Here is a 14845-nt window from a genome sequence, read left to right as displayed (position 1 = left end):
TATATATATATATATTATATATATAAGAAGAAGGGCGGGTAGGATATATGCTCTCAATAGAAGCCTAGTGCATGAAAAATGAGAAAAATGGAAAATGGATAAAAAAAAAAATTGAATTCTTTGTTCCATAATAAAATTAAGGAAGACACGATTAAAAGAAACGGTTTGTTTATGCATGTTTAACAAATGGATCAACAAAAACTACCACATGCATGAAAACTTGATGCACTACAAGGGAAAAAAATATTTGTGACAGATTATTTATTATAATAATGATTATTTATGACGAAAATATATATATTTTAACAAAAAATAGTTATTTTTATAAAAAATATCTGATTACAAATAAATAATTTTTTATATTGGGACGAGGATCTATTATTTTGATACATTTGATATGATTTTTCGCATTTACTTTCTCCGGATTCAAGTTTGGTCAAACCTAAATAATTAGATAAGTGGCCAATAATTGGATATAAAGGTTGGATATTATATACATATATACACACACACACAAACACACGCATTCATATATAAATTATCACTCTGATCAGGTGAAGTTGGGGTGCATGACCTCAGATGTTCAAGCCCTAATTTCCATTTTACCAAAAGAAAGAAAAAACAGTATTAATAATTGGTAATGTTTTTTAGTCTTACGTAAATGGAGGATAATTCCTGCATGTACTTTGGTCGTACAGGCCGGGGCTGATCAATATGCTCACATTTAACAGATACTATGTGTGTGTATATATTAAATATGGGAGATCCAAATCGCTAGCTAGGCAAAGTGATCATCTATCCTTAATTAAACATTATGAAGAAAAACATGACATGTCTTACCTCATCCACTGTTTTCATTTATCTAATTATCAACTGCCTTTCTTTTTTAAAAAGAAAGAAAGAAAATAAGGCGGTATCTCAAATTTATTAATAGCCCCTTATTTGTGATGAAAGTTAACCGTAGTTACAGGTAGACAGCTGAGGATTACAAATAATCATAAAGGACCAAAACTCAAGCCTCTAAAAAATCTAATATAAAGCAACAATAGACAAATATCCAAGGATTACAGGTCAATCAACGGTACATCAAACCTTAAAAAACTAAAAAGAAAGACAAACCTGCAAATAAACGTAAGCTCACACTAATGAGAATAATAATAAGGAAAAACAAGTGCAAAGAAATAAAAAACCTCACTACGAGATTCACAAATAAGAAATTCTAATTTTGTCCATGCAAAGAAGACTCCTCAGCTTACTGGGCAAAAGGATCTCTATCTTCAATCTAGTCCATGTTTACACCCTCAAGACCCTACTTAGCTAGAAAATCAGTTACAACATTTCCTTCACGAAACACATAACTCATTTTATAAACATGCTTCCCAAGTAGATCTGAAGCTCGTCCCAAAAATTCTCAACATATCAAATATTACATTCTCCCATGGTAAGCCATCTGACAAAAATTTGAGAGTTTCTCTCAGTGTCAACTTTATGAAACCCCAGTCGATCAAGTTGACAGCACCTTCTAACTCCTTCCAATTACATACTTCTCATTTCAACAAAATTGTTGGAACCATGGCCTAAGCATACCGCAAAAGCCACTCGGAATTTTCCACCATCATCACATATAACACCCCCAGCTCCTACTGGCCCTGGATTACCCAAACTGCTACCATCCGTATTAAGCTTCACCTAAGTCTATTGTGGCCAATCCATTTCACCACTGATACGTTCTTGGATTTAGTTAAAAGCACTGGAATATTCAACTTCTTTAAAATGACCATGTCAGTGGTATGGAGTTTCTCAATTTTCTTGGCCAACTGTATAATTTTACGAATCCATAATTTAATATCATGCCAAACTGAGTTCACCGTATCACATTTTCCTTTATACTTGGTTTTATAGCACTAGTCCCAAAATTTTCAGGAGACAATGAAAGGAAGAAGACCAAAGACAGTCTGGACCTAAGTAGAATTGCCAGTACTGAGAAACTAAAAATTTACTTGCTCCTATCAAGTACGAAAGATGCCCATATGCATATCTAATTGAATCGAGGTCGGGGTGCCAGATTTGTCTAGCAATATCACCTATATAAAGCACATGATTAAGATCATTAACATATCCAACAAAAACAACAATTACATTTAGACACCGTAAGGATACCAGCCTTTTTGATTTTGGCATCCGCACTCAAACTACCTTTTGCCCGCAGAGCAACAATTATCAACTACCTTTTGCTTTTTACCATGCATGCATAACAGACAGGATTTGGCTGCTAATTAACTGGCCGGAAAGGGACTTGTTCGAGTTAATTTGAATTGAACTGGCCGCGATTAATTGTTTTGGGAAATACTATTATTAATACAATACATATAAATTTAATTATTGTGAATATAATTATTGACATATATAATACATATATATATATATATATGAAAAAAATACAAATATATATTTAGAAAATCTAAAGTTGGTTTATCAAAATTAAATAACGAATTTATAGGATGAATAAATGAATTCCGCGCGCGGGGATAGCATCCATCAAGTACATGATGCATGAATTCGTGTTCGTGTAAGTTGTTTTACTCTGACTTATTCATGCAATCATTGTGGTGGAGTGTGAGAAAATATCGAAGTAAAAGTAGCAATCAAGTTTGAAACATCGTGAAGGATTCAGCTTCCTCATGTACAAGTAGCCTGACACGTTCATTAATCTGCTCATTCATTCATTCATGATAACCCTAGCTAGCTAGTTCATGCATTTCTTTCCTCTACAACAGCATCACTATCTTCGGATAGATCAGGAAGGAAGTCCAAAATACGCCCCAAGGGCGATGCTTTAGGCTACTACCATCACCAAAAGCCGAAAAGAGAAACAACTTGTCTCTTTGTTTTTTGTCTTGGAATGATGATGAGACACTTGACAAAGAAAAGTAAAGTTGCTTTTTAAAAAAAAATAAGAGAGAGAGATGATAATCCAGTACGTATCCTGTTGTAGAGATACATATTTCAATCTAAATTGACTGAATCACAGTTTGCTACTGAGCAATCAATGTTTGGTAACATATTTTTCCATAAGGCCGGCTTGTACAAAATTTTTAAGGGGCTTAGAGAGAGGAAGAGAGAGAGAGCACTCTAGCTGGGTGGCTGGGTGGCTGACCAGGTCGCTATCTCAAATTAAAGATGTGAAAAGGATCATAATTTTTTGATTGAGCACTAAGGGGAAAAGGCCAGAAAGAAGTGACACCTATATACCTATATGTAATATGTTCTCAGGTTCCATTCAAAAATCCCTATCATGTCGCTTCAGAGTTAGGATTCTCCTTTGATCAACCTTTAATTGAAAGCTCCCTGTCAACCTTCTTATTTATTTATAATTAATATATATATATATATATATATATATATATCATGTGAGAGAGAGAGTTGAATGTTGAAGATGAATACTATATAAGTTGATATATAAAATATCTCATTTCATTTTATTATTAAGATTTTTTTAATTTTTATTTAAAATATAATAAATAATTTAATTTTTTTAAATTTTAAAATAAAAATTATATTTTAATAATATTTTATTCAACTTTTAACAAAACATATCATTTCATCTTATCTAAATTGTATAACTAAATGATGCCTAAATCACAAAAAGAAACTTTCTACTCTTAATTTCCTCAAATTAGAAAAAAAAAAAAAAAAAAAACCATCCTAGAAGTGAATTCCAATATAAACTTGCTTACCATGATCTATTACTCCCAAGTAGTAGACCAAAACCATTTTGACCACCATGTTATTTGCGTAGTTTTGGAGCAACAAGAGGGTATATTCATCAAAGAGTTTAATGTATTATTTGCTACTTTTGCCAGGCCATTTACAAAGTGGTGCCACCCACTTCAGTTGAATTTTATACTGATGTCAATCATTTGTCTCTATTTTCTTTTTGTTTCAAGGATGATAAAGTAAAACAGTAAGATTCCCATTAGAAAATAAAAGAAAATGGGAAATTCTCAGATAAAATTAGCAAATATATTGGGAAAGAGGAAAGCTGTTTGGTTTTTTGGGTTTTTTTTACCGCACATAAAATGGGACAGTGGCACCCATGAAAATGGATGGGAAAAAAGATTGCAGAGTGCGGGAGATCGAAGCTGCAGACATGGGGGAGAGAACAGATTGAAAGAATTGCTATAGCCAAGGAAACCCCATGTGCCCGGATGTTCCAAGAAGTGTCTCACCTGAAGTTGTTCGGGGGCAAAACAGTAGCATGATTGAGTCATATGGGGTCCGACTGCCATGAATGAATGAGTGAGTCTCTCCCCCAGAGAGAGAGAGAGAGAGAGAGAGACAGAGGGATGTGGCTTTCGTGGACGTGACTAAGCACTGTTGTTCTTGTCTGCTATGATACTTGTTTGGTCCACTTGCTTATATATTTCGAGTGTTGCCTAAATCATTGGTGATCTTCTCACATATTTTGTTTGTTAATGATAAGTGAGATGAATATTGTTTAATAATATCAGACAAGATCATGCTCGAATTAAAATATCATGTAGTACTACCTGCAAAGAAAAAAGGGCACAAAAAAAAAATTAAAAAAAAAAACGAAAGAAAGACACAAGTAGAGAAATGCTGCTCAATCTGTATGAATATCTCTATGAAGACGACAATGAAGCGATCCTAGCTAGGCATGCAAAGTAGACAATACTGATTTATATATTACAGATTCAATTTCATATAGATGCCTTGGACGACGTTTGTTTCAGAGAATCTTCCATCTCCATAGATTTCTTATCAAAATTATGTACACACCAGGCAAGTCTTCTGAATTTGCAAGCTTTCTATTTTCTCTCTCTTTTTTGTTTGGGCCTTGCGAAAATTCCTTTTCTAGTCAAAGAATCTGTAGAACTTCATAAGGGCCTATCTTGACGTCATTCTCTTTGAGCCATCCGGCCCATTCCAGCCTGAATTTAGGCCTAATTTGTTTTGCAAAAAGAATGGATAGCTACAGAAATTACATGTCATGAAAGAAAAACTACAAACCCAGTTTTGCAGAAGTTTATATTTCATAATAACCCATTCAGTGGGAAAGATGCTCCTTTGACATCTTGCAAAAAGTCATTCCCCTGGAATATTTGGAGAATGGTTTTATATGCATTATGGATGAGCATCACACTGGTATGGTATAGGTAAGGCTGGCACGCTCCTATTGAAGACTTCTTTGGTTTCTGAAGCATACTGACATTTGGATAAAGCTACTAAATACGTATGTATGCCTTTGATTCTGTTTCTTCTAAAATAATATAAACCACTGTCTGTGCAACTGCAATGAGGGAAAGTCTCCCACCAGAATATGAGGATTGCAGATTAGAATGTGTTTACAGTAGATAATAAAAAGTTTCTGAGTAGGACAGAAGTTCGAAAGGAATGTGGATAGAGAGATTAGAAAAAAGAAATTGCTAATGTGGATTAAAAGTATAGAAGATGATATCTGAGGAAAAAAAGCTTCATTCAAGCCAATTGTATATCATGACAGAAAGGATGAGACATTACTAACATAGCAACAGGCTTGAAAGTTATAACTAAATACTGATCTATCCAATATATAGCTGCTACCCAAAACTGAGCAGCATAAGATCAGTGGCAAGATTACTATTTTTAGAAATTGCGGCCGCTAAACTGAGTCTATGGTTCCCAATGATCCCGAGGGCCGAGGAGAACAAAATTAACAAGACTGATATGCACATTCATCAAGGGAAGAACGAAACTGATATGCTCAAAGAGTCAAATTTGTATCAGTAATGGGCATATACAGGCTTGATAGTATACCAACATGGAACTCTCATTCTTACAAGCACTACTACATAGTGCTCTCCCCTAAAAGTAAGTTACATTGAAAAACAGTATACCGATAGAAATTATGCAAATTTTACAGAAAGGATGATCACAAGAAACTAACAAATGATAACTCTCTTGCTACTTATTCTGCCTGTGATGCAGATGACACCAAGGTCTCCACCGTTTCCAGTGTTTGTCCTTCAAAATTCACCATCTGATTTGTGCTAGCTCGGCAATCTGTGATTGCAGGTTCGCAGTGTTCGTCCAAAGATATCACCGTCTTCCCACTTCCACCAGTACCAGCCTGCGATGATGACTCAACATGTGGATGGAAGGATGGTAAATTAGTCGGACATCGTAGGCTAATTGCCACACCAGCAGACTGCAACCCACAATCGCTTTTTTTCAACATGGCATTAGTGTTACCCTGCTTTTGGTTGGGAAAAACACCCAACTCATTATCAATCTTTCCACCAAGGTGCAGCAGAAAACTTTTCAATCTCAAAGCCTCAGCTTCGAGAATTGCTTGACCCTGTAATTTTCTAACCCGTTGTTGGTTCAAAAGACGCAATTTCTCGACTTCCTCTTCGAGATAAGCTGTATGAGCCTTCCTTTTCTCCCTATACTTCCGAACTGCTGCTCTGTTTCCTGAAGGTCTTCTTGGCCTTGAACCGGTAATTTTTTTGTTGTTTGTGTCATCATCTTCTTCAGATGCCAGAGCTTGGGTGTGAGTCTGATAACGTGTATGTGTAAGAGCCGCATCATGGCCGGGAGGGGTGCTGCAAGGGCGAGTGTGGGTGCATGTTCGGGCGTTTTTTAAAAGATCATCAAGAACTGAATCTGCGACTGTCGAACCCTGAAAGATGAGAGATGAATCGGGATTTAAAGATTTAAAATTTTCTGAAAATTAACGTCGTTTAAGTTGAATTGAGGAAAACAGCACAAAGATTTCACCACCCAAAAGTAGGAATCCGTGATTATTGATTGCAGAATTCAAGGATATATACAAAGAAACACAACCTTGAAAACAAAATCTATTAGTTATACACAGCATCAATTGTCCTAATCATCAAATATTACTAGAAAACAACTCGATTCTCATCACTAATAAGGAGAGGCAAGCCAAATTGAGAGTTTAAGACATAAAGAGCAACTTTTTTGAGCAATTAAAAGAATACCCATATAAAGATTCTAAATAAATGGACAGATAAAATCACGAAGACAAGATTTTGATGTCGAAATCGTTCGACTGCACTGCTGGAGAGAATCCAAAGCTCACAAGCTTAATGCGGGGGCAATAGAATAGAACCTTTAAAAGCATAACCTTTTAGTGAAGGAATCAGAGGAAAAGCATTAAACCGATTTCTATCAGACTGGAGAAATTGAGAATTCTGCAATTATTTTGCCAGTTGCATTGAGATTCGTTTACCTTATTTTCGGGTAGATTCTCTGACCACTATAGTTTCAGACTTCAGTTTATCTACTGCCAAACCAAGGAAGCAATAATCATCTCTCAAGTCTTTTTTATATGCTTTTGTCTGTTATTAGAGTGGGTCCAAGAGAAACATAAATGTCATCCAGTTGTATAGTCTGACTAACCGTTTTCCCCCCCCTCTTTTGCCCAAACATTGAGCCACTAGTTTGAGATAATGTAAAGACAAAAACGCCTCTGATCTAATTCTCCAAGAGAATATCTAAAACACAATCAAGATACAAAGAATTATCAAGGGCCTGCGAGCCAATCGATTGAAAAGTAGGAACTGAAGTAGTACCTGAGAGAAACTTGGGTATTGTGTAGGAACACGGACTCTTAATGGAGAAATTTCATGAGTTACAGTTGTCTTCAATCTCTATGCAAGAGATGTGAGATATCTTGGGCCAGTCTACCCCTTTCTCCCTTTGGCATTGTTCTCTCAGCAAAGGACATCTCCGGATGATGAGCTCAACAAGAGACATAGGCAGCCCTTCTTCTGGCATTGACTGGAGCTCAAGACACCCACTGATGATCAATGTTCTGAGAGATGTAAGGATTTGAAGCCCCCTCCCATCCAAGTTTTTGAGATGGGAAAGTCCAACGATGGACAGGTACGTAAGAGAAGAGGGCAGCAGCTCCTCCTCCGGAAAGGACTTCACGTTTTGACATTCACCAAAGATCCCAAAGCTTGTAAGCAAAGGGAGGCCTTGCAAATTCCACCCCATTCGGCGGGCAACTAGTTCGTTGCAATCTCCAATGTAGAGTGAAGACAAGCTAGGGGGCAAACCACCTTCAGGAAAAGACACTAGTTTTGGACAACCGGAGACTCTTAGTTCACGTAAGGATGGGAGCAGGACATGCATTCGTTCAGGCAGTGATATTAAGTTCTGACACTCTTCAATCCAAAGATCACCCAGGTTTGGTGCAGATAGTCCTCCTTTGGGAAAAGAGACGAAATTTGGGCATCCCCGAATTTTCAAGTAAGTGACAGATGCAAGAACTTTTTGTTGCCCCTCCGACACTGAAAGAAATCTGAGACTTGGGCTCCTCCCAATAGTGAGACCAGTAAGATTGGGGAAGAAATCCAAGGGAAAAGACCTGAGTGAACCACAACTATCTACTATCAGCAAGTGTTCGAGGGACGTGTGGTACTGCTGCAGTGGAAACTCTAACTTCTCACAGTTTTTGATACTCAAAAAGCTCAATGTAGTCGGAAGAAAACTCCCAGGAAATGATATCAAAGAACAATCAGAAATATCCAACCGTCGACAGGCTTGGATTTGTGTTGACATTGCCTCCAGCAGTGACTTTACAACAACCTGACATCCTTTCACTTTCAGCGAGTGCAGTGTGCGTGGCAGCTCCCGCAACACTACCATATCACATTTGATCAGCTCTAAGTCACGGATAGCAGGAGCTCTTGGGAGAGGAGAAAGAAGCTGCTCGCAGTACTCAATCACAAGTTTTCTTAAAGAAGGAAGGTTCTTGGGCAAATTCCCTATTAGGCTCTGACAAGACACTATGTGAAGCTCTTGGAGATTAGGGAAACCTCTTTTGAATCCTTCTTCAACCCCGAAAGAACACCATTCTTCCCATGAAGACATCCAACTAAACTTCAATATTTCCAGCGAAGGAAAGGGCCGAGAACTCCCATAAAACTCAGGACCCACAGTCACTACTCCATCAAACCCTTCAATGGAAAGGTGTTTGAGGGAAGGCAGTTGCCCAAGGGGTGGCAAGATTAGGCAATATTCACAGTTGTAAAGGCTTACAGATACCATATTGTGGAATGAACGATCTCCTAACCAACCTGGAAATCTTGTGCCCCCATAATTATGGACCTGGAGCTTTTTCAAGTTTGTATGAGGCACAAGCTTCTCGAGTATATATCTTTCGCCCTTTGTATCATCTGTCTTTCCATAGCCCCATTCCAAGTCTAATTCTTCAAGGTATTTCTTATCCTTTAACTTGGCATCAAAGGCATCCTCAGCACTCACAACATTCTTCAACTTCTTAATGGATAGTGTTCCTCGAAGACTTGAAAGTTTCCCCAACTCTCCAATCTTTATCCCTTTCTCTTTTCCCACAATAAAAGTACTCAATGTTTGGAGACTTTCCAATTTGCTCATCTGTGCTGGCATCTCTTCTACACATGTTCCATTCATATCTAGATGACGCAAGTTAATGAGATTGTGCATACCAGTAGGCAACTGCCTGAGACGATAACAATATGCCAACTTCAGTGTCTGTAAATTGTACAGAGTACTCACAGATTCAGACAACCTTTTGATCAAAGTACGGGAGAGGTCCAAATATCTTAGATGTGTAAGCTCGCCAATTGAATCTGGCAGCTCACTAATGCTATGATAGTTGGACAAAGATAATACCCTCAAGCACCTCAGCTTAATCAATAGATCATGTTGCACCTTATTAGATAAGCAATAAAACTCATCTGGGGAATAGAGTGGTAGAAAGGTGCGTAGACATTTTGCTTTGTAGAAAATCTGAAATCTCTTGAAAAGATCTTCCAACGCCATAACATAAGACAAATGACGAGTTTTCTCTGAAATTTCTTTTGAGTTGTCATCCTCCAATCTAAAACAAAGTTCCCCAGATACAAATCTAGCTAAATCATTTATAAGGTCATGCATAACAAAGCACGAGTTCTCACCTGCTGATCGTTGAAAAAATGACCTTGATACTAATTCATGGAAGTACTCGTCTCCCACTTGTTCCAGTCTCTTGTTTCTTTTTGGTTGCTGCAAAAGATCTTCTGCCATCCATAATTGGATTAGCTGCTCCTTCTTGAATTTATAATCTTTCGGAAATATCGAACAGTAGGTAAAGCATCTCTTCAGATGTGAAGGGAGGTAGTAGTAGCTTAATCTCAAGGCTGGAAGAATGTTGCTCTGGTCATCCGACAATTCCCATATGTCACTTTTGAGAATGCAATCCCATTCATCGGCATCTACTTTAAAGCGCAAGAGCACCCGAGCGTCTTTGCTGCTAATGGTAAGCCTTGGCATCTTTTCACGATGTCTCTACCAATTCTTTCTAGGATTGGATTTGCATCAGAGTTTCCATTCGGAAATGCATATTTTCCAAATAGAAGCCAGCAGTCTTCATCTGTCAATTGATTCAGATAATGATTTGGAACAGTGCGCATAACAGAGGCAACACTTTCATTGCGTGTGGTCACAATGATTTTACTTCCTTGTGTCCCTGAGGTGAAAGCTCTCCTCAAGGCCTCCCAATTGTAATAACTCTCATTCCAAACATCATCCAGAACCAGCAAAAACTTCTTCCCTGACAACTCCTCTTTGAGTTTAAGTTGAAGCAAATTCAGATCCTTGAAATCACAACAAACTGAAGTGACTGCCTCAAGGATTGTTTTTGTTATCCTGGAAACATCAAACTCCTCAGAGACGCAAATCCATGCTGCAAACTCGAAGTTCTCCTTCACTTTAACGTCGTTGTATACAACTTGAGCAAGGGTGGTCTTGCCAATCCCGGCCATTCCCACTATTGGAATCACACAAATATTGCTGCTATTGACATCATCCGACAGCAACAAGTTGATAATGGCTTCCCGATCTTCATCCCTTCCGTACACATTAGATTCTTCCACCAGAGATGTTGTTGACATTTTCCATGACTTCTCTCCAACACCATGTTTGAGGCCAAGGACATCCTTTTGTTTTGCAATGAACTCTAATCTGTCGAGGACCTCTTCTATCTTGGGTCTTATCTGTTGCAAGTACAAGCGAAATTAGTGTTACCAACATCTCTACGATCTTAATTATATTCTTAGATGGTTTCCAGTCATGATTCTTTATGTGATTCAGAAAGTTAATTGAATTGTGTTTTTTTTTTTTTTTTCAATTTATATTTTTGGAGGTGGGTACTTGGCCAAAATTTGGAAGAATATGCATGGCATAATGAATGTGCAAGAGACAAGAATAAGATGAGAATAGTCAGAAAGAGATCACTTGAGAATCTTTGCAAAGAACTGTGAACTTTTCGGACTTACTACTGCTTGTTTCAACTTTCAATACTGAGGACTGCGTCTTGACATTTTTTTCCCTTCAAACCTTCAGCACGCACAAATCGTGTTTTCAATCCGCGAAAAATATTTTTTTTTTCTCTCCATGATCATATGACTTTTTCCTCATCGTCGGTAGAACTCACCACTTCCGCAAAAAATAAATATCACTTTTAATTTTCACAAAACCTTTCCAATTAAATTAGGCTCCATTCAAATTTGAATGATAAGAGTATTTCATATTATATGTGAATAGTAGTAAAGAATAATTCAACTTATCATCTCCATACATCACACATATTTTATTTTATTTTTTCATTTTTCCTATAACAAGTATGTGGTATATGAATGATAAGTAGAACAACTCAATTAGTTTAAAAAAAATAAAAAAATAAATAATAAAAAATAATTTTAAAATATATAAAATATGATGTGAGATGATGAGTAACATCTTTCAGTAATGAAATGGTTTGTAAATAGTTATGAATTGTTTATCAATAATAGTAAAAAGTCTAAAATATCTAACAATCGTCGAGTTTTCAAACATACCCTAATCGAGTCAACACTATCAAAAATACAAAAGACGTCAAAGGACTGTTTTTCTCTTTCTCAAAATCTTTAAAATTTGTATTAGGCGAACATGATAATTATTTCTAAAGAAGATATAATTTCTAGATTGTTCAAATTTCAAACCATTGCGTACCAATAGGCTGAGTCAAAGATTTTGCTGAGATATATGGTCCTAAATTCAAATTGAACAACGTACCATCTATATATATATATATATATATATAATATTGTTTCCAAAAGGTCAACAAATTCCCTGTAAAAAAGAAAAAAAAATAAAGGGGTTTGGTTTTAGCAGCCATTCTGTAGCATTGGTGGCGAATGGCGAGCACTTCATGCTCTGAGTCAATCGATTTAGAACTTGGCGCTGTTTCAGTCTTAATTAATTAATGACTGTTGGTATGGCAAAAGGTAGAACTTACAATGACGGCTTGTACATCTTTATAAACGTTTCATAGCGCCTGTTTCGTAACGTTACATACAATTTTAGAGTCGGTAATTTCTACTCTTTTTTTTTTCAAATTTTTTTAAATAAGGTTAAGTTTATATATTATTAAAAAATATTTATTTAGTTTTCTCAAAAAGAATATGCGAGTCTTGCACATCTTTATAAAATTACAAATTTGATTTCTCAAAATTACTAGTTCGTGCAACTAGTTAAAATCATTAAATAAAATGAAAAATAGTATTACACACACTTATTAAATGAGATTTTACGTTGATATTATCGAGGCCTTATTTGGGTAATGAAATAAGATGAGATGAGATTGTTTTAGATGATTTGAGTAAAATATTATTATAATATTATTTTATAATATTATTATTATTTTAGAATTTGAAAAAGTTGAATTGTTTATTATATTTTGTATGAAAATTTGAAAAAGTTATAACGGTGAGATGAGATCGTTTCTCTATCCAAATAAGCCCTAAATTAATAAAAAATAACAGTTGCTTAAATTAATATATCATATTGTAGGTATGATTGGAGATGATGAAATTAATTTAATATGAAGCATTCATATGTTAATTATATACTAATTTAAATTATGTATTATCTTATAAATTACTTTAAAACGGCACCAAATGTTCTTTTTTAGCATATTGATATTCAAAACTGGGATGAACACTTTTGTCTTCTCTTCCGTTGCTCTTTCTATATATATTTGTAATCTAATTACGTATTTTGGTCATTTTAGTTGTTAATCGAATTAATAATTGTTAAATGATTTGTATACTTCTTTTAAAAAAATAGATAAATATATGACTCATATAAAATTAACGTTTTAATTATAGAGATCATTTTTTTTTTCAAATGAATGTGCGAGACTTGTACAATATTACTTATAAGGATATATCTGACATTACTTCTAATAATTAATTAATAATATTGTTTTAACCACGATATACTATGATTAAAACATGATTAAAACAGCTCATATTTAATATTAATATCAATATTACTTTAATTTTCTCTTAAATTGATCAATAATCTTTTATGAGTTTATTGTTACAAAATTCAGAAGACGAAAAAACCATAAGATCACAGACGTAAGATAACTAATTAAAAGGCTCGATCTATATATTATGTGAGCTATTTATAAATTTTTTAAGCTCTATTATGAATAATTAATCAATTAATGCATGAGTCAAATTGAAGACGAAACTGCGATTAATTATTATAATATTTATAGATGAAAAAAATGATAAACAAAATGTGGATAAATATAATTAAGAAAAACTGCTTATAAACTCTAATTGTACTACATGCTTAACTAGATATAATTAATATATAACAACTCGAGATTTCTAAAACCATACATGGACTAGTACTTTGTGATTGTCCTTTTCTCAGTCCTAATTAAATAATGATTCAGATAAAAATAAAATAAAAAATAGAGAGTATCGCTTGAATCTAATTAAAGCTATATATATTCATTAGTACTCCAAGAAATTCCGAGATTTTAAAATTTTCTATTGTACATATATGTAAGAATTTGCACAAGATGAAGAGTACTTAAAAAGGCAAAGTCTTGGGATCAGGAAGAAAACTTGAGAACAGTTGAGTTAATTAATTAGGTTTTGATTTGTTTGTTCATGAATTTATGGGGTAAAATATTAAAAAACGATCAGTACTACTGATCGATCCAGGTTGAGTACTACTGGAAACGTCGGACCTTTTAAATTCATTTTAGTCAATCGATATCAATCCATGCAACAGAGAGTACTGGTAGATAAAGAAAACTGGTACCTGGTTTAAGGTGCCTCCGGAATTAGCATTAGGCTGCTGGCATTTCAAAGCTTCAGTGGCGATCTCATCCCAGAGGTCCTCTGCATCATACACAGCATCTTTAAGTTCGAGTAGCCACTCTTTCACTAAGTTGTCCCTGAATTGTTTCTCCTCCGCGTCATTGATTACTGCATTGACGGACAACAACGTGATCTTCAACTTCTTTAGCAGCCTGTCGTTGAGTTTCTTTCCTTGGATGTAGCCCACAACCTGACGTGAAGTCATTCTGTGGAACAACACCTGTAGGAATGCAGACAGAACAGCTCCTCCAACCAATTCCGCAGCCATGTTAATCTAAGCTCCAAAGAAAATCAAAATGATAGAGAGAGAGAGAGAGAGAGAGAGAGAGAGAGAAGAGAACAATATCGATCAGTTTAAGAAATGGGTCAGGGTGTATCGATCTGCTAATTGCTTTGTTCTTAGAAGATATTTTATAAGTGTTCAGGACAAGACTGTTGAGGCGTTGACTGACTTCTTCAACACATGACGAGGCAGCACGAGAAGCATATTGCTGTACTGGTCGACCCACCAAGGCTGCGTTTCTATATTGAGTTGGAGTTGTTTATAAATACTGAGTTATGTGCGTGCAGAATTGTTTATAATTTAAATTATCTTAAATATTGAGTCATGTGTGTGTTGAGTTGTTTAT

General features: G+C 35.5%; 2 protein-coding genes across 2 annotated transcripts; both read right to left on the bottom strand.

Moving 5' to 3' along the window:
- Positions 1–5713: 5713 nt before the first annotated feature.
- LOC121239407 (basic leucine zipper 23-like) lies at positions 5714–6730 on the bottom strand (the record flags this gene model as incomplete). Its single annotated transcript, XM_041136661.1, has 1 exon — positions 5714–6730. A coding segment is annotated over one exon (762 nt), but the record flags the coding sequence as incomplete, so codon positions are not given.
- On the bottom strand, positions 6646–14584 carry LOC121240007 (putative disease resistance protein At3g14460). The gene is given in 4 exon segments (XM_041137436.1): positions 6646–6682; positions 7599–10289; positions 10292–11048; positions 14158–14584. Coding segments are annotated over 3 exon segments (3723 nt in total). The 5' UTR covers positions 14485–14584; the 3' UTR covers positions 6646–6682; positions 7599–7650.
- Between the last annotated feature and the right edge of the window lie 261 nt (positions 14585–14845).

Source organism: Juglans microcarpa x Juglans regia, chromosome 7D (genome assembly GCF_004785595.1).
Source record: "Juglans microcarpa x Juglans regia isolate MS1-56 chromosome 7D, Jm3101_v1.0, whole genome shotgun sequence".
Taxonomy (NCBI): domain Eukaryota; kingdom Viridiplantae; phylum Streptophyta; class Magnoliopsida; order Fagales; family Juglandaceae; genus Juglans; species Juglans microcarpa x Juglans regia.
Note: the sequence above shows the minus strand (reverse complement) of the source record. Positions and strands in the feature narration are given on the sequence as shown.